This window comes from Neophocaena asiaeorientalis, unplaced genomic scaffold (genome assembly GCF_003031525.2).
Source record: "Neophocaena asiaeorientalis asiaeorientalis breed wild unplaced genomic scaffold, Neophocaena_asiaeorientalis_V1.1 scaffold438, whole genome shotgun sequence".
In the NCBI taxonomy this organism is placed as follows: domain Eukaryota; kingdom Metazoa; phylum Chordata; class Mammalia; order Artiodactyla; family Phocoenidae; genus Neophocaena; species Neophocaena asiaeorientalis.
In genome coordinates, this window is record NW_020173491.1 from 1,945,314 (window position 1) to 1,965,546 (window position 20,233).

General features: G+C 40.0%; 1 protein-coding gene and 1 pseudogene across 1 annotated transcript in view; one reads left to right on the forward strand and one right to left on the reverse strand.

Annotated features, from left to right (window-relative positions):
- Positions 1-20,233, forward strand: part of TENT4B (terminal nucleotidyltransferase 4B) — a 56,137-nt gene that overhangs the window by 22,932 nt on the left and 12,972 nt on the right. Inside the window, exon 4 of the mRNA XM_024747400.1 lies at positions 18,663-18,786. Coding sequence (XP_024603168.1) covers positions 18,663-18,786 — 124 coding nt within the window. The remainder of the gene's footprint in view (positions 1-18,662; positions 18,787-20,233) is intronic.
- LOC112401302 (60S ribosomal protein L21 pseudogene) lies at positions 1,848-2,306 on the reverse strand (annotated as a pseudogene).

Consider the following 20,233-nt stretch of genomic DNA (forward strand, 5'->3'; position numbering starts at 1 on the left):
ACTCTGTATGACAGTCTCTCGGTCCATCCACCTCACTACAAATAAATCAATTTCGTTTCTTTTTATGGCTGAGTAGATGTGTATGTCTTAATGCCATAGAACTGCACACTTAAAAATGGTTAAAATGGTAAATTTTATGCATGTTTTAACCACAGTTTTTAAAAATGGGAAAAAATTTCCTTTAATCAGAACATTGACAAAGAAAAGGTTGAATTATTTTTAAAATTTCTTTATTCCAAATGTATGTATTTATTTTTATAGTTTTATTTATTTATATCTTTTTATTATTTTTTTAAATAGATCTTTATTGGAGTATAATTGCTTCACAATACCGTGTCAGTTTCTGTTGTACAACAAAATGAATCAGCCATATGCATACATATATCCCCCTATCCCCTCCCTCTTGAGCCTCCTCCCCACCCTCCCTATCCCACCCCTCTAGGTTGTTGCAAAGCACCGAGCTGCTCTCCCTGTGCTATGCGGCTGCTTCCCACTAGCTAACTATTTTACATTCGGTAGTGTATATATATACGTCGATGCTACTCTCACTTCACCCCAGCTTACCCCCACACCCTGCCCCGTGTGCTCAAGTCCATTCTTTATGTCTGTGTCTTTATTCCTGCCCTGCCACTAGGTTCATCAGTACCTTTTTTTTTTTTTTATATTGAGCTCCATGAGCTGTTTGTATATTTTGGAGATTAATCCTCTGTCTCTTGTTTCATTTGGTAATATTTTCTCCCATTCTGAGGGTTGTCTTTTTGTCTTGTTTATGGTTTCCTTTGCTGTGCAAAAGCTTTTAAGTTTAATTAGGTCCCATTTGTTTGTATGACAGTTTTACTTCTTCTTTTCCAATTTGTATTCCTTTTATATCTTTTTCTTCTCTGATTGCCGTGGCTAGGACTTCCAAAACTATGTTGAATAATAGTGGTGAGAGTGGACATCCTTGTCTTGTTCCTGATCTTAGAGGAAATGCTTTCAGTTTTTCACCATTGAGAATGATGTTTGCTGTGGGTTTGTCGTATATGGCCTTTATTATGTTGAGGTAGGTTCCCTCTATGCCCGTTTTCTGGAGAGTTTTTAATCATAAATGGGTGTTGAATTTTGTCAAAAGCTTTTTCTGTGTCTATTGAGATGATCATATGGTTTTTATTTCTTAATTTATTAATACGGTATATCACATTGATGGATTTGTGTATATTGAAGAACCTTTGCATCCCTGGGATAAATCCCACTTGATCATGGTATATGATCCTTTTAATGTGCTGTTGGATTCTGTTTGCTAGTATTTTGTTGAGGATTTTTGCATCTATGTTCATCAGTGATATTGGCCTGTAGTTTTCTTTTTTTGTGGTATCTTTTTCTGGTTTTGGTATCAGGGTGATGGTGTTTTCGTAGAATGAATTTGGGAGTGTTCCCCCCTCAGCAATCTTTTGGGAGAGTTTGAGAAGGAGCAGTGTTAGCTCTTCTCTAAATGTTTGATAAAATCCACCTGTGAAGCCATCTGGTCCCGGACTTTTGTTTGTTGGAAGATTTTTTTTTTAACCTTTAATTCATTTATTTTAAATCGTTTGTTCGTAGGAATTTAGAGACTATTTTCAAACTGGTACCAATGTTTATAAATAATATCTAGCAGGTTATTAACTAGTGGAGTGTACTGCACAACAAACGACCTCACATCTTTCAGGAACAAAACCCCCTGAATTTGAAACGTAAAAAGATGTCACCCACTGAATTCGGACACAGTTAAAATGTGCTTTAATATTTGTTTGGAGGAGGGGGGTCACACACTTCTACTCAATTAAGAGAAACATTTATACAGTCCAGGTCTTCAATTTTCTTTACACCCATCATGCCATGAATTCATAGGGAATGGGCTCTAACAGTTCAGGATCCTTTCCATTGGTTCTCACAAAGTGTGCTTCTCTGGGTGGAGCAGGCTGGCGCTTCAGTTGACCCCAAGTACCTTTCTATTTGGCTTCCTTCTTTTTCTGATCATTTTCCTTCACCCGTTTCAGGAAGCTGTCTCGGCTCTTAGAGTGCTTAGTATGCTCGATACGCACATTAATTCTCTTGGCAAGAATCTTGCCCTTAACTTGTTTGTTTACAATGATGCCAACAGCATGCTGGGTAACATTGTAGACTCTCCCAGTTTTGCCAAACTTTTTGAACAGTGTCCAGATATCTACAGTATCACCTTTCTTGTAGATTCGCATGTATGTGGCCAACGGAACAACTCCATATTTTCTAAAGGGCCTGGAGAACATGTAGAGGGTGCCCCTCCTCTTTCCCTTTGTGTTGATCATTTTGGCGAATTACTGGAAGATGGTGGTTCCGGCGGAAAAGCTGTTGGAAGATTTTTAATTAGTTTCAATTTCATTGTTTGTGATGGGTCTGTTTATATTTTCTATTTCTTTCTGGTTCAGTCTTGGAAATCTGTACCATTCCAAGAATTTGTCCATTTCTTCGTGGTTGTCCATTTTATTGGCATATAGTTGTTTGTTGTAGTCTCTTATACTCCTTTGTAATTCTGCAGTGTCAGTTGTGATTTCACCTTTTTCATTTCTTTTTTTTTTTTTTTTTCCTTTTTCATTTCTAATTTTACTTATTTGCGTCCTCTCCCTTTTTTCTTGATGAGTCTGGCTAAGGGTTTATCAATTTTGTTTATCTTCTCAAAGAACCAGCTTTTAGTTTTATTGATCTTTGCTATTGTTTTCTTCGTTTCTATTTCATATATTTCTGCTCTGATCTTTATGATTTCTTTCCTTCTACTGACTTGGGGTTTTTTTTGTTCTTCTTTCTCTAGTTGCTTTAGGTGTAGGATTAGATTGTTTATTTTGATAGTTTTAGTTATTTATTTGTTTGTTTAATTTTTAAAGAAATATTTATTTGGTTGTGTTGGGTCTTAGTTGTGGCTCGCAGGCTCCTTACTTGCAGCTCCAGGGCTCCTTAGTTGTGGCTCACGGGCTCCTTAGTTGTGGCATGCAAACTCTTAGTTGCAGCATGCATGTGGGATCTAGTTCCCCAACCAGGGATTGAACCTGGGCCCCCTGCATTGGGAGCGTGGAGTCTTATCCACTGCGCCACCAGGGAAGTCCCTGTATTTATTTTGAGACTTATGTGACTAGTTTAATTTTCACTTGTGATTGATCTGATAGAATCTAATTAGGTTCAGTTAGGATTTCTTATGGTGTGATGATGAATAGAATTTTTGTGTAGATTAGCATAAAATTGTATGTATGATGAATCTGATACTCGCAGAAGATATTCATGCATTTATTTAAGGGCACTCTGCTTATGGACTTGATTGATTTGTGGCCATATGGTAGAATGATCATGGGGTTTGAGATCAGAGTATCTTCGGAGGTCATTTATTCCAGTCCTTTAAAAAATTGATAATTTGAACCTCAGAGAGGTTAAATGACTTTACCAAGTTTCAAGTTAGTGGAGTGACTTTATCTTTAGTTGAAACCAGGGCTTCTTACTAGCCCTAGTCTATAATGGATCTTAGTTATAGAGAATCTGGTCCTGTTAGCCTAACTCTGTGATTTCAAATAAAACTGGGGGTTGGTGTTTCAGCTTCTCTGCTGGCTGCCACTGCGTTACCTATGGACCATGCAGATAATGGTGTTCTGCTTCCTGAGCTGGATAAGAGCAACGCCTAAACCAGTTACTTCAACACAGGGTTCTCAATCTGAGGAAGTTAAAAAGGAGAGTTGATGACGGGAACCCACTCCTCAGAGATTCTGATTTAATAGGTCTGCAGTGGGTGGTGGCTCTCACGTCATATTTAAAAAATAATAATCGTATGCAGCACGGGTTGAGAGGTACTGCTTAAAACCCACTTTTAGAGCGTGGGTTCCCAAATCCGGCTAATTATCAGAATCCCTTGGACCCCCCTTGCTATAAGAGGGGTTCCTTGTTGAGGCGGGAGATGAGGTGCTGGAAGTCCTCCGAAATTATGCTCAAAATGGAATAGCTTTGTCTTCCCGCTAACTTTTCTGTATTGATTGAAACCAGACCAAGTGAATGAAACAACTTCAAAATAGTTATGTGGGCAGCAGACGTCATCTTAATGAGGTGAAGTTTGGCTAAGGCTTTGTAACACTATCGTTTTTTGGATGAAAAGTAAAAACGCTTATTAAGGAGTTTGAGATTATGTGTAAGATTTTTTAAAAATTCGGTCTCGTACTAAAAGTGCTTTTTTCCTTTTTTTTTTTTTTTTTGGCGAGGAGGGTGTCTGGGGTTGTTTTTAAGGAAGGAAACATATTTACATTGTTGGAGAGGTACAGAGGGAAGTGTGTTTTTGTATTTAAATGTGAAGACAGGGCACCTTCAATGCCCTTTATCAGTTAGACCCAAACCACCTGTGTTCATACAGATTTGAATTCCCTTAGTGGAATATTAGATAAATCACATGCAATTTATGATCCAGAGATTTTTCTTAAATTATAATTATGGAAATAAGGCATGAATTTATTCTCCTTGTAAAAACTCAAAACGTTACAGAAAAGTCAGGAGTCTCCTTTGACCACCATTCTTATTCTTAGCTCCAGCCTCTTCTTCAGAGGTAGTGATTGTTTCCAGTGTCCTGTGGATCCTCCCAGAACTTTTCCTACTGGGTGGACTTTATTTTGTAAATTTTGGTTTTTTCCAAATAATGTATCTTGGAAATTTTTTCGTGTCAGTTCACGTGCTGTGTAGAATTCAACTGTGTAGTTGTACCATAATTTTTAAAGCCATTTTCCTCCTGGTGAGCACAAATGTTGTTTCCACTGTTTCCTATTCCAGTGCTGCAGTGAACATTCTTGTGGATGCCTCTGTGTGCACATGTGCTGTGATTGCTGGGGCAAAATGCTAAATTGTCCTCCAGCCAGGTCATGCTGCAGAAGTGTTGAGGAGGGGAACTCAGGAGAATTTTCTGGACTTCATTGAATTTGCAAATATTTCAGTGAAGACACACAAGTAGCAGAGCAATTTTTTTGTTTATAATTGTCAAAAATTTGAGGAGTGTTTTGGGTTTGCTCCGCAGACCCTCAATGTCTTCATGCCCAGTGCCATTGTGCTGGCTGCTGACTTGGAAATAGTTTATAAAAAACGCTGAATTAGGTTAGTGATGTGAAGATGATTAACAGATAATGGTAGCCAGAATAATTGTGTCAAAACAGCAAGAAATATCAAGAGAATTTGATGAGTTCTGCATTTTCTTTGGTGCTTGCCTTTCATAATAGTGTTAGAAACTTTACGTTGTATATTCAGTAATTTGTATTGTATATTTGATCAACTTGACTGTACAATAACAACAAATATGCCACTTCAAAGAAGCTCTTCATTAAAAATTATCAACTAATATTAGTCTCCATAAACTCTTATTTAAGTGTCATTGTAAAAGATCCATTTAAAAATATACAATTTTCTTCTACTTGAAAGATCTTATTGCTTCTCCTAGTTTACATTTTGCATGGTCTTTTCTGTGTATTTACATAGTCTACGATGCAGTGTTTTTTGGAGAGGGTAGACCATAGTTTCCTACATAACTATATACCAGGGTTTACTAAAGCACGCCCTTGTTGTTGGACATCTAAGTTGCTTTTCATTTTCTGTTGTGAATAAAGCATGAGAAACATACTTATAAGTGTTGTTTACTTTTGAGCCAGTTTCTCCATCTGTGTTCCTCAAAGTAAAATTGCTTGTCTCATTATGTGTTAGAAAGACTGTGAAGGTTAACGGTGAATGAGGGAAACTGTTACCGCTTTTCTGAAGGCTCCCAGGCTCCTACCCTGCACCCCCCTACCCCCAAGTAGATTTGGGCTTTATCCGTTTACTTATTTTTGTCATGGAATAGTGGTTGTGAGATTTTTGCCTCATGGGTTTGTTGGTGTGTGTGTTTGTTGAGGTGTGTGTAAATGTGTTGGCTGTATTATTATTCTACTTTGAAGTTTCTAGTGTGTTAATGTTCTGATTTTTCTCACGCGTATCACTTTCTTATCTGAAAGTGAGGTGATAATGAACTTGGCACCACTGAATTAGAACATTGGCAGTTTGTCCTTGACCAGAAGATCATATGCCCAGGAAAGAGGTAATTACATGAGGGATTCAGCAGTTCCAGAAATGGGTGGTTGTGTCTTCCAATGGAGAATGTCAAAGACTTATTCAGATTTATATAACTTTCCATAAAATGAGACAAGACTCCCTAAGTAATGGTAAACTTAAGGACATATAGTATATGCTCATTGTTAGGGAAGTTAATGGTGAAAAGAGTTTTTGTTTTTGTTTTTTCGTTTTTGACTTCTGTGGATGCTTGAGGATTATCCTGTGAAACCAGCAGTGCCCAGGAGGGAGCTGAGGTGGGCAGGCGCAGATTCATGGACTCTCTAATGACATGTAGAGAAGCTATTGGGACTCTCGGATTAGATTGATGTTGCGTTAAAAGTTCTGAATGCCTTAGATACATGTTGACCCTGGGATCCTTAGGTCCTTTTTGGGTCTTTCAGTATTTCAAAAAGCGTTAACAATTTGCCTGTTACCTTGGTCCATGTGCTAAGTAAAATGTCAAGTTATTTTGTTTTGGGTTTGTGTTAAGTCATTTACCACCTGGATATACAAGTCTTCTTTCTATTGACTTATAGACTCTCCTATTCCTCTTATTTTGCTTTGTGGTAACATACAAGTTGAGGCAGAATCTTTTGGGGTCTGTAATGTCAGCTTGTCCTTGTTTTTTCTTTTTTCCCTGATAATAGCCTCACTGAGATATGTACAGTTCAGATGTCTTTTAGTATATTCACAGAGGTGTGCAGCTATCATCAGAATAAGTTTTAGAATATTTTCATCACCCCCAAAACAAGCCTCATATCCACTGGCAGTTACTTTCTATCTCTACGGATTTGCTTATTTTGGGCATTTCATGTAAATGGAATTATATAGCTTAGGTGTCCTTTTGTGTGTGCCTTCTTTCACTTAGCGTGTTTTTAAGGTTCATCCATGTTGTAGTATGTATCATGCCTTTATGTGGCTGAATAACATTTCACTGTGTCCACATTTTGTTTATCCATTCATCAATTGATGGACACTTGGATTGTTTCCACTTTTTGGCTATTGTGAATAATGCTGTGATGAACAGCTTTTGCGTGGGTATACGTTTTCATTTCCCTTGGATAGATACCTAGGAGTGTTCCCTCTTTTGGTTCTTAGTGTCATTTTGAGCCTGGTGTACTTTTACATCTCCCATACTTACATGGAAATGGTGTCTTGGCTAAAAGAAAAAAAAAAGATCTAATTGTGTGTTGTGTGTGTGTGTGTGTGAGAGAGAGAGAGAGAGGGAGAGGGAGAGGGAGAGAGAGAGAAAGAATGACTATGAATGGCTCTAGGGTTATTTCTACCCTGATCTTATTTGTACACTTTTGATATAACTGGCAAAGTAGCAAAGCTCCAAGTTGCAGTTGCTTCCAAGTTCTGGCTTATTTGGGAATTTTTGCCTTTTATTGACAATTTTCAGTTACCTGCAGTAAGTAATTATGAACCAATTGTAACTGTATTACTACTAGCCTGGTATGAATTTAATTGTATGTAGAAATGCTGCAGTTTTTACATTAATTCTAATGGGAATTAGTGTTTTTTTTAACTTGCAATTTTGGAGGCAAGCAAAAATTGTAAGACCAATTATGGTCTCAGAGTGAGAGATAGAAAAGTCTGGCTAGTGAATGCTGATTGACAACTCTGACTGCTTGTTGATGGCAGCTTAGATCTATGGGGAGAGGGGAAGATGGGAAGTAGAAGGTGCTCTTGATGGTAAATTGGGAACGTGGCCTGTGTCTGGGCTGTCTGCTCATTCATTGTGTAGAATGGCTAAAGGAAGTTTTAATTCCTTATTATGTAAACTTTTGATTCTTAGTCATTTCAAATTTTTATGATTAACTGTTTCAAACATATGTAGAGGATACAGAATAGCAATGAACCCCTGAGTACCCACCATCTGGATTTAACAAATTTGACTTTTTCCCTTTTTTCTCTCCCTCCCTTCCTTCTTTTCTTCCATTTTTTTTCTTTTTTTTCCTTTACATAAGGAATATAATGTTTCAGGTACACTTGAACACTGTTTGGCATACCTCCCATTTACCTCCCTCCTTTCCCAGAGGTAACTGCTCTTGCAACACTGATGTTTTTATGCTTCTGTGTTTACATCCATAGCAATATATACCATGGGTGTCTATATTTTTAAACATTACATAAATGGTTTAATTTTTAATTCTAACTCTGTAGCAGTGTTTCTCAGATTAGGATCTTCATAAAATATTTTTGGCAGATATCCAGTGTTAGCTTAAGTTTTTCTTATTGTGATAAAATATACATAACATAAAATTTACCATTGTTAAGTATACAGTTCAGTGGCATTAAGTACATTCACATCACTGTCCAACCGTCACCACTATCAGTTTCCAGAATTTTTCGTCATTCCAAGCAGAAACTATCTACCCATTAAACTGTCACTCCCCTTTCCCCCCTCCCCTCCAGCCCCTGGTAACTAACCTCTGTTCTGCTTTCCCACTGAATTTGCCTATTCTAGGTACTTCATATAAATGGAAACATACAATATTTGTCCTTTTGTGTCTGACTTATTGTTTCACTTAGCATAATGTTCTTAACATGCACGTTATGACATATATCAAAATATCCTTCGTTTTTATTTATTTATTTTATTTTTGTCAGTACGCGGGCCTCTCATTGTTGTGGCCTGTCCCGTTGTGGAGCACAGGCTCCGGACGTGCAGGCTCAGTGGCCATGGCTCACGGGCCCAGCCGCTCCGCGGCATGTGGTATCTTCCCAGACTGGGGCACGAACCTGTGTCCCCTGCATCGGCAGGCGGACTCTCAACCACTGCGCCACCAGGGAAGCCCTATCCTTCGTTTTTAATGCCAACTAATATTCCACATTTTGTTTATCCACTCATCTGTTGATGGACATTTGGTTTGTTTCCACCTTTAGGCTATTGTGAATAATGCTATGAACATTGGTGTATAAATATCTTGAGTTTCTGCTTTCAGTTCTTCTGGGTTTATACCTAGGAGTGGAATTGCTGCATCATATGGTAATTCTACTTTTTAAGGAACTGCCACAGTTTTCCACCTGAGCTAATCATTTTATATTCCCACCCGCAATGCAGGAGGGTTCCGATTTTTCCACATTTCACCAACACTTGTTAATTTCTGTTTATTTGATAATAGCCATCCTAATGGGTTGAACTAATCTTATGGTACTGATTTGCATTTCTCTAATGACTATTGATGTTGAGTATCTTTTCATGTGCTTATTGGTTATCCATAGTTCTTCTTTGGAGAAATGTCCATTCAAGTCCTTTGTCCATTTTTGAATTGGGATTTGATTTTGTTGTTGAATTGTAGGAGTTCTTTGTATATTTTGGATATTAATCCCTTATCAGATAGATGATTTGAAAATATTTTCTCCCATTCTGTTGGTTGTCTTTTCACTCTCTCTTTTTTTTTTTTTTTCCAGTACACGGGCCTCTCACTGTTGTGGCCTCTCCTGTTGCGGAGCACAGGCTCCAGACGCACAGGCTAAGTGGCCATGACTCATGGGCCTAGCCGCTCTGCGGCATGTGGGATCTTCCCGGACCGGGGCACGAACCCGTGTCCCCTGCATCGGCAGGCGGACTCTCAACCATTGCGCCACCAGGGAAGCCCCCCAGCACCATTTTTTGAAAAGACTGTCCTTTCTCCATCGACTGCTCTTGGCACCCTAGCTTGAGTTATTTTTATTATAATGTAAGAATGCACACAAGGATAAATTTCTTATGCTTAAAAAAGGTTACAAAAACAAAACAACCAGGTAAATACAGATAAAATGACAGAATCAATAAAATTAAAATTAATTTATGGGACAGATGATGTTTTACGCAGATCATATTGCTACTCTCAATGTAAATATGATATTGCCTGCTGTGGTGTTGGGAATGCACTGGAAATGCCTTTGGTACCTTGCCATGTGACAACTCAGTTCTCTCATCATTTTTCTCTATTCTGAAAACTGTAGAAATGTTCAGGGGTGCCGTTTGACCTTTACTTGGCATATATGTGTGATACATGTATCAGGTCTTACCCTGTTCTTGACTGTTAGTACAGACCAATTAAAATCCTCTTCTTTGGCCTTAGCTTGATGGTAAACACAACAGCACATGTGGGCTGGAGAATCCCTGGGCAGCTCTCTGTTTCCAGAGAAGCATCTGGATGATCCAGAACAAGCTCATGCTAATGTTATTAGAGTAATATTGAAGTGAAAACACACAATTTAAAAATTCTTATAGAGAACATATGGACTTAGAAGAAGTATCTACAGGGCCAGTTTGAGACACATTTCTTTCTTTCTTTCTTCCTTTCTCTCTTTCTCCTTTCTTCCTTCCTTCCTTCCTTTCTTTCTTTCTTTCTTTCTTACTCTTTTTCTCTCTTTCTCCCTTTCTTTCTTTCTTTCTTTCCCTCTTTCTCTCTCTCTTTCTTTCTCTCTCTCTCTCTCCCTTTCTCTCTCTCTCTCTTTCTCCCTCCCTCCCTCCCTCCCTCTTCCTCTCCCTCTCCCTCCCTCCTTCCCTCTCCCTCCCCATCTCTCTCCCTCTCTCTCTCCCCCTCTCCCTCCCTCCCCAATTAGGACCACGTGCGTGGCACGTGGGATCTTAGTTCCCCAACCAGGGATCAAACCTGCGTCCCCTGCACTGGAGGCAGGGGAGTCTTAACCACTGGACCACCAGGGAAGCCCCAGGTTCAGTTATTTTTATTATAACTTCAGGGTTTTAAAAATTGCTTCTCTTTAGTGCTTTTATATATTATTGTTTTTTCTCTTGATTACAACCAAAATAAAAGCTGGTATTCTTAATCTCAGATCCTGATGTCCGTGTTTAAATATAATTTTACTGCCAAAAATCTGTCAAATTTGGTTTTTATTACGTTGGTTTTGTTTTTTGTCGATAACATGACCCTCAAATACCATGTCTTCTCACTGTTAAATTCTCAACTGAGTTGTCCCTATTTGAAGTGTAAGACTGCCAATTTGATTTTAAAATATTGGAAGTGAATTATGGTGAGATAGAGCTGTGAAGAAAGAAGCTTCATGTTCCCCTGGTTATAAATGCCTTTGGCATTTGTTTCTACTTGAAGACAACTTTTTCCTAATGCTTTTTTGAGGGAAGAATGTCTCACCTCTTCAGATAGGTCTGGGGGCAAATGGCTAAGAGACATGACCTAAAGCCCTGCGCTGTCTCCTGACAGGAAATCCCTTTCGCACTCTCTCTCAAGTGTTCTAGTATGTAAGTGTGTTTCCTATTTGTGTGAACTCCTATATTTAGCGCCTAAAATCAAAATTCTTATCTTCTATGCCTGACATGAAGTTTTATGACATGTGGACGTGGGTGTGGGTAGATGTACATATGTCAGCTGAGGGTCCCTTCCTCAAGAAGTGCTTTTCTGTACTGTGTGCTGGGTCTGGGGACACAGAGCTGCCTCGGAGAGTCGAGTCGGAGCAGGGAGGCCTGTGAGCAGGGCATCTGCTGTGAACTCGCTGGGTTGACTGCTGGGCAGGAGGTAGGACTAAGACTAGAGGGGCAGGAGCGCTGCGGAGGAGCTGAAGTGACACTGCTTCTGGGAACTTGACTGAGGAGGTGCTAGTGGAGCTCGCAAAGGCTGAGTAAAAAGGTGTTCCAGGCACAGGGCCTGCCTGTACAAGGGCGGGGCTCTTGAGGAGGCCTGGCGTGTACCAGCACAGTTCTTTGTGGCTGTACTGGGGGGGAAGAGGCATCAGGAAATGACACAGATAGCTTGAGGAAGGGTGATCACGTGGAAGATGGCCCAGAGAAGGGAAAAGTTAGGGGCTGGGAGACCAGTTTGGTTTCCATTTTGGGGAAACAATAACTCAGGGAAGAAAATGCAAGCAGGAAGGCTAGGTTTTGGAAGAAGACAAGGAATTTCATTTTGAATGAGTTTGAGGTGACATATAGGTAGAGGAGTCTAGCCGGCAGCCGGAAATATAGGACGTGTGTGTGGGTGTGTGTGGGTGTGTGTGTGACAATTTCTTTGTAAAAATCAAATTCTAGAGCCTCCTGAAGATGTCACTCAGACTGCTCTAGGGATTGCCCCAGGGCTTGCTGTTATTCACTTCTCTTGGTGCCTACTTGCATTTGAAAAAAATCAAACAGTACAAAAGGCTGTATAAATTCCTATACCTCAGACCTCAGTCCCACCCCCTCCCCCCAGAGGAAACCACTGCGAGCAGTTTTATGTATTCTTCCAGAAATTTGTCTTGCATATACACACACATTTAAGTCCCTAGAAGGGGTGAGTCAGACAGCAGCAGAAACTTACTACTATACTCACTGCATCATGCATGCCGTAACTTCCCAACTGTGTCATGTGTCAGTTGCTGCGTGCCCGGGTTTGGGGTCCCTCTCTGCTCAAGTCTTCCAGCTGCCTGGTGTGTAGCCTTTTGGTCTGCAAAGCTCGATTATTAGAGTAAGCTGAGTCTTTTTCCTTTAAGTGTTAATTTTCTTTAATGATATTTTTCCTTGTTATAAAAATATACAATGGTAATTAACGTGTATGCATTTTAAATGATAGACTATATATATATCAGTGTATACTTTAAAAAAAGTGAGTCTCTTCCCACCCCCAAATTCACTCACCAGGTTTAGTCACCATAAACAGTATGGTATATAGACCGTGTTCTGTGGGGGCGAAGCTTTGGGGAAATACACACACGTGTGTATTTTTCACATGGAAAATATAAAGAAGATGACAAGTGACCTGTAATCTCTCCCAACAGATAATGATGATTCCTGTTAGAAAAGCAGACAAACAAATAAGCACTAGTGGTTTTAAAAAAATTACAAGATTATACAGAGTGATATGAAATAAAAAACTAAAGTGTCCCTACTTCTCCTGCCATGCCCTGTCCCCACAGCCATCACTGTTAACAGTTCTCCTTCCAGAAAACTTGTAATGCAAATAGAAACATATGGTGACTCTCTCTCTTTGTGTGTGTGTTTTTATTACTTTATTTTATTTTTTAAAATTTATTTTATTTATTTATTTGGCTGCGCCGGGTCTTAGCTGTGGCGCGCGGGATCTTCGTTGCGGCATGTGGGATCTCTTTCCCTGACCAGGGATCGAACCTGGGCCCCCTGCATTGGGAGCATGGCGTCTTACCCACTGGACCACCGGGGAAGTCCCTGTGTGTGTCTTTTTAATGTACATGAAAGGGATCCTTTCTTTTAAACATAACAAATCTTAGATCTTTCTCTCTCAGCTCATTTAGCTCTTCATCATTCTTTTTAATGGGTTATTGGCTATAGTTCAAGGGAAGGTCAATGAGTACTCCTATGATTATTTAATTGGATCCCATTGATGGACATCGAGGCTGTTTCTCAGTTATTTAGTATCCTAAATCATGCTGTGGTGAATATCCTTGTTCCCTCATGGAAATATTTCTGAAGGGTGAAAAGAAGGGGATTTGTTTTTAAACAGCTTTACAAAAACCTGCACATATTTCATGCAGATATTCAACTTGATGAGTTTGGACATATGCATCCCCCCATGAAACCATTACTGCAATCAAGGTAATTGATATATCCAGCACCTGCGAAAGTTTCCTTGTGTCCCCTCACTTGTTTTGTGGTAAGAATGCAACATGAAATCTACCCTCTTAACAAATTTTTAAGTGCATAACACAGTATTGTTAACTATAGACACTGTGTTGTACAGCATATCTGTAGAAGTTATTCATCTTGTTTAACTGAAACTTTATACCCATTGAACAACTCCCCACCCACACCCCCATGCCAGCCCCTAGCATCCACAATTCTGTTCTCTGCTTCTGTGAGTTTGTTTTAAATATTGCCTATAAGTGGAATCATGCAGTATGTGTCTTTCTCTGAGTGGCTTATTTTACTTAGCATAATGTCCTTCAGGTTTGTCTATGTTGCAAATGGCAAGATTTCCTTTTTTAAGGCTGAATAATATGTCATTATAGATATAGACCATGTTTTCTTTATCTGTTTATCTGTCAATGTACATTTCGGTTGTTTCCATATCTTGGCTATTGTGAATAATGCTGCAGTAAACATAGGACTGCAGATAAGATACTCTTCCAGATCCTGATTTTAATGAAATAATGGGATTTTAGAAATTATTTATATAACCATTATTTATCACTAATTAATACAACAACCTCTGGAGAGGTTGTAGTAATTTATATTTTTACATACAGCATGTGAGTGCCTTTTCCATATGTCCTTGTCAAAATTGGTTATTATTAATCTTAAAATTTGGGGGGGAGTAATTGAATAGAACTTTGTCAATGCCTTCATGTAAATCTGAAGTTATAATTAATGAGGACTTCAGTTATGGAAACTGGAAAGCTTGCCCTTGATGTGGCAGTGTTCTCAGGCACATTGCAAGCTGGGCAGGTGTCCCTCGGAAGCAGGGTTAGCCCCTGAACAGATTTTGGCTGAACTGCAGGGGGCAGTGTTGAGCAGCAGGGCCAGCAGTGGGTGATCTGCCTGCCTTGGCCCAGAGGCATCAGGGAGACTGCCATGTTGCCTCTGGTTTTGAGGGTACAGAAGCTCCTAAGAGACTCACACCGCCACCCTGGGCAACCCAGCTGAAAGGGTGTGAAGCAGTTCTTCCCTTTGATAGCCAGAGAAACTGAGCCTTTGAGGGCCATTTTGAAAGGCTAACATTTCTCCCTGGTGGAACTTTTCTCAGAGCAGAAGCAATTTTTTTTTTTCATGTCTCTGTTTTGACCTAAATTATCTGTGGGGTTGTACTTTTTCAAATACAGAGGCTATTTTTTGTTGATATTTCTTCCTTGTCACTTTAAATTTTTGTATTATCATTAATTTTGAGATTAATGTAAATTTTACCCCAGCAAATTAATTTTGATTCTGTTTTTTTGGGGGGGTGGTATCCTCTCCAGTTGTATATTAGCACCTACTTTATCATATTGCTTTTATATTATGTACTTTTCCTTTAAAAACAGGGAGTGGATGTGCTTTCATGCTCACTTTATCTTATAAAAAGAAAACATTGATATCCTGATAGAGGGCACTGTGTTTTGATCACTCAGGAATTTTGATCACAGGAGAGTTGTATTTTATTAATTTAAGATGAGAAACCATAAGGCTGCGTATGTAGCATACAGCAATATTTACTAATTAATCATATTGAGTTTTGACCCAGATGTGGGAGAAACTAAAGTTTTCTCTGAGTCATTGATTTCAGAGGCATAAAGTTGCGTTAATATGTGAAAGCAAACTTGCAAAGTTTCTCTAGTTTCCAGCCTTTATTAGGTCATCATGTCACTCAGAAGTGTGCCAGGCATGCAGTAGTTACTCCAAAAATGGGATTCAGTTCCTTCAGGATTTTTGAAGCCCCTAGATATACATGGCACCATGCCAGTAAAATTATGCAGTCCACAGGGATAGAGCCCCTCAGAATTATTTAAAAATCTTTACTGGAAATTTATTTCCTAAATATACCAACATTTCTCACTTAGTTCTTTAAGCATTTTACAAGTAGCTAGTTAAATATAGACGAGATATAGGCAGTGATGTTTGTGTTTGGTGTGGGTAAAGAGATGACCCTGGCAGGCTTGAGATGGGTTCTCTTGTTCTTGCTGTTCCAGTACATTTTTGTTTTAATAGCCCTCCCTTTTTCCTTTATTCCTCTTTCCCCCTTCCAATATGGCAAATGCAAATCTACAGATAAGCTGTAGAACCATATTTTCCTAAATGGGAAGATGGTTCCATGGATTTTTAAAGTTTAGGGTAGTCTTGATTTAAGGATTTGTCACGTAAAACTGTAATATCTTGTCTCCAAATTAATGTGCTAGTTAGAAACCTAAAAGCCTAGTGATAAACAGGAATTTTAGAATCTTCTCCACTTTTTACCAAGTTCAGAAATCTCTTATAAGACCTTTGTTTGCTTCATGGTCATCTAGTTTTTTTTATTTATACTTGTAGTGACGGGGACCTTACTACCTTGCAAGGCAACCCCTTTCCATTTCCCGAAGCTATCATCGTTGGAAAGCACTCCTGTTTATCTGCAACCTGCCTGTGGTGGAACAGTGCAGAATATATATATTACACATCACAAAACCACTTCAAATGAGTATTTCTTTTCGTCATTAGATGGAAACTACCCAGTGCAAGGATCATGTGTGACTAGCCTTTTTCCTTGTAATGCCCTGAACATAGGCGCTCGGTAGTGTTCTTACTTAGTTTCATATGACTTGAAGATTAACTGGAAGACAGGCTAAATATTTTTTGCCTGTATTTGAATTAGAAAATGTGTAAGTGGGCCTTTGTAGAATAGATAACAGTCAAATTTAGGAGGTTTTTTCCATTGGTTAAAATGGAAGTATTCTACAGTGATATGCTTTCAAACCACAAATAAACTCTGATACATAGCAGATGATCCAGTTAGACAAGAAGTCCGTTTATTTTTATGTTTTTATTTTTTTAGTCCGTTTATTTTGTTGTTTATTTGTGGCCCTCATCCCTGCCAAAAGTGCAGAAGAGTGAAGCAAGCTGTAAACTCTGTAATGACTAGTCATTTTAGCTGTTGTCTTTAAGAAGCCAAAGGGGATAACCTTAGAGAATATATTAAAACCTGGGAAGCTTAAAAAAAATCAGAAGATCCTAGGGTACCTAGAAGCATACCAAGGAAGACTTGATTCCGCCTGCAGAACTCCCTGGAGTTTTAAAATCCAGTTTTCTGTGGTATTGCACAGTGAACAGGCAGAACGTTGCTATAAATCATTCCTTACCAAATGGCCCAGGGTTTGAAACTAAGGGGCTGAAAAGGCTCCCTGTGGCCAACCCCTTGGTCGTGCCTGAGGACACCAAGGCCAGGAGGTGCCAGTTGCTTTTCAAAAAGAACATAGCTGCCCTCAGGCCGAGCCTGAGTCTGGAACTCAAGTGTTTTTGACTCTGTCTAAAAATAAAACATCAGAAGAGGCAGAAACTGTTGATTGCCTACTCAGCCACATTTTAAATGTTATAGCCAGCGGAGGTTGGGACTTAGACATTTTTCTTTCCTTTCTTTATAACCGTTTTGGATCTCCTGGTGTTTCTAGCTTCCTGTGAATCCGTACGCGCTCTGGACCTGAATGGGCTTGCCGCTGCGGGCACACCCCTCCTTCTGGATTCTGTTGCTTCGAGGCTGCACTGCCTGCCACTGCCCCCCAGCATGCTCCCCTCTGGCACTTGACACCCGTTGCGATTTAACTAGTGCCCTTCTCCTGGCTTCCTGGTCCATCACAGCGGTGCTAGACTGAGACGCCACGAGCACAACCTCACTCTGGCTTACCTCCAGCTACCTGGAGCCCGGCCTCCCACCTTGTCTGCGTCCAACACAAGTTCAGCAGACTTCCTCCCATTTTATATTCAGTTTTCCCTCCTAGAGGTAGCTCTTCACAGTTGCGCCAGCTTGTTAAGGAATGCTATTTTCGTCTTCTTCTCTTCTGCAGTAGTAATTGACTACACCCAGCCCCTTCGCCAGCCTAGTTTTTCCTTTCATCTTGTTCATTGATGCCCCCAGCCGCTCAGGCCTCAGCCCTTGCAGGTGTCCTCACTCCTGTCTTTCCATTGCTGGTCATGCCTTGCGGCCCAGCCATTGTGTCCGTGTGTGTGGCACTTCTGGAGCCCATTTCTTTCCTTCCACCATCCTCCAGGCCTTCAGCTAGTTAGTTCCTCTACAGTTGCAGTAGTTTATGAGCCATTCCTCCGCCTCCAGTCTCGTCTCTTTCCCAATCCATTGTTTGCACCACTGCCAGATGAATCTTCTTAAAATGCTCCATTTTTTAAGTCAGTCTTTCCCGGGTCCCTCTCAGAAGCATTTAAATAGTCCCGTTACCACCGGGGAAGGTCTGAACTTCTTAGCTTTTCGTTCAAAGCCTGCTGTCATCAGGTGCTGCTTTCCTCTCAGCTGCTGTTCCTCCCTTTACTCCTCCCTCCGCCACAGGCTGTGCCCTTTGCTCGGTGCTCCCTGAGTGTGCCTCGTACCTCTCGGTCTCTGGAAGTCTTCTTAGCTCCTTCGTGGAGCCTTGTCTGCCAGCCATTCTTTTCAGGTCTTTGCTGATGTTCACTGGCTGACCTATTCATTTGACACTTAATTCACTAAGCAAACATTATGAAAGACACGCTGTTTTGCTCCTGTGAGGAATGGATTACAGAGGGGTTAGAGGGTCATCCGCACTGCCAGGAAGCTTGTCTTTGTCACCTAGATTCTGTATCTTCTTGTGTTCATATCTACTGGATCAGAAGTGTAAAGGCAGAGGCCAGGCCTTACACTTGAAATTTAAGAAATTTAAAAATCACCAGCACCCAGCAAATATTCTGCACAGGCAAATAAATACATGCTGTGAGAGCTGCTAGTACACTTCTATTAAGGCTTCTTGGAATTTCTTGTTTTATTTATTTTGGCATTTTGATTAAATTGTGTACGTTCCCATTTTAGCATGAATTGTAACTTTAAAATTAAGGTGAGAAATCTATGAATGTAAAATCATCAGCTGAGTTATCTTATAGACTTAATTAGGTAAGATTGTTTAAGCTAGTGATTTCTCATTAGTCTGGCCCCGCTCATATTAACTTTTCTGCTTTTTTTTTTCAGTCTGCATGAAGAAATAAGTGATTTTTATGAATACATGTCCCCAAGACCAGAGGAGGAGAAGATGCGGATGGAGGTGGTGAACAGGATCGAGAGTGTGATTAAGGAACTCTGGCCCAGTGCTGACGTGAGTACCTGTCTGGGTAGAAGGGTGCTTAGGTGGTAATATCCCTGTGTATGTGCATCTGTAGAGTTGTGATCTAATGAAATTTTAAAAGCAAAGAATTTTCTTTAGCTTTTAGAATTTTGGGCTTCCTAATTATTTGCGTTGAATTGGATGACTTACTTAAAACTGTTTCTTTGCAGTACTGAATAGCAGCTACTAACTGCAAACTATTTTTAGGAATCATTACTATAAAGAGAAGAAAGACAAATAAAGCCTCCTTGTAGTAGTGGGTTATTTGGATGTGATGTATCAAAACGCTGTTACTATTTTGCTCCAGCCTGTCAGTATGAACATTACATAATTGTGTACAGCTGAATGAAGATGTCAAGTAGGAATTTCTTACGTCATTTGAAATTCGTTTTCCTAGGCTAATGCAGGCGTGTGTTCTACTTTCCTGAAACTGCTGTTTTCTTCTCTTTTTCTAATCACTCCTTGCCTCCCAGTATAGCTCCCACCCAGTGAACAAAACTTTTGCCCAAGATTTCCTCTGCTTATTTGTGGTTCTTATTGTGGACGCTCACTTTTTAGGGCTCCTTTGAGGGTCTGTGGTACAATTTTGTGCATTCGAAGAAGTAACTTATTAGAATCCATTCCGTTGTACATTGTGTTGTATAGCTTTTCTTTAGACTCCGTCATGGGCTGGTAAAGGTGAAGCCAGGGAAGTTTTTCTGGTCCAGTTGGCAAAACAAAGAAGCCTCAAATAAGATACTGTAGGTACAGGGAAGAGGGGAGGACACTAATAATATTTTATCGAGCAACCACTATATACCACGTTGTTCCTCCCATGCGATCTAGATTGACAGCTTTCAACCGTGGACAAGTTTCTCCCCCAGGAGGCATCTGGCAATGTCAGAGACACTTTTTATTATCGTGACTGGTGAGGTGCTCCTGGCATCTAGTAAGTAGAGGCCAGGGAGGTTGCTAAACATCACATGCTGCACAGGACAGCTCCTCAACACAAAGAATTATCTGCCCCGGATGCCAGCAGTGCTGCATTTGAGAAACCCTGATCTAAATCAGTCCTCCTCCTTCTGAGGTGGGGGATTTTATCCACAATTTTTTTTGCAGAGGAGGCGCACGAGGCTGTGATTAGGTTCCTGGGTCCATCTCACCTCAAAAGTTGAAGTTTTTTCATTGTTTATCCTTTATTGCAATTACTTGCAAACACATATTTGCCTGAGTCTTCCACTGTCCTCTGTGGTTTGAGGTAGGATATGTCCTGATTTTATGCTACAGCATGACATTATAATGACAGTGCCTGGTGTTCTCTGTGGAGATGGCCTACAGGCTGGCACTTGTCCTGGAACTGAAGTAGTCTGACCCTAATGCAGTAATCTATGTGAAGATTCCTTTTGAGAGAACAGAAGTTAAGGATTTGTGATTATATCTCTAGATTATCAGGGAACAT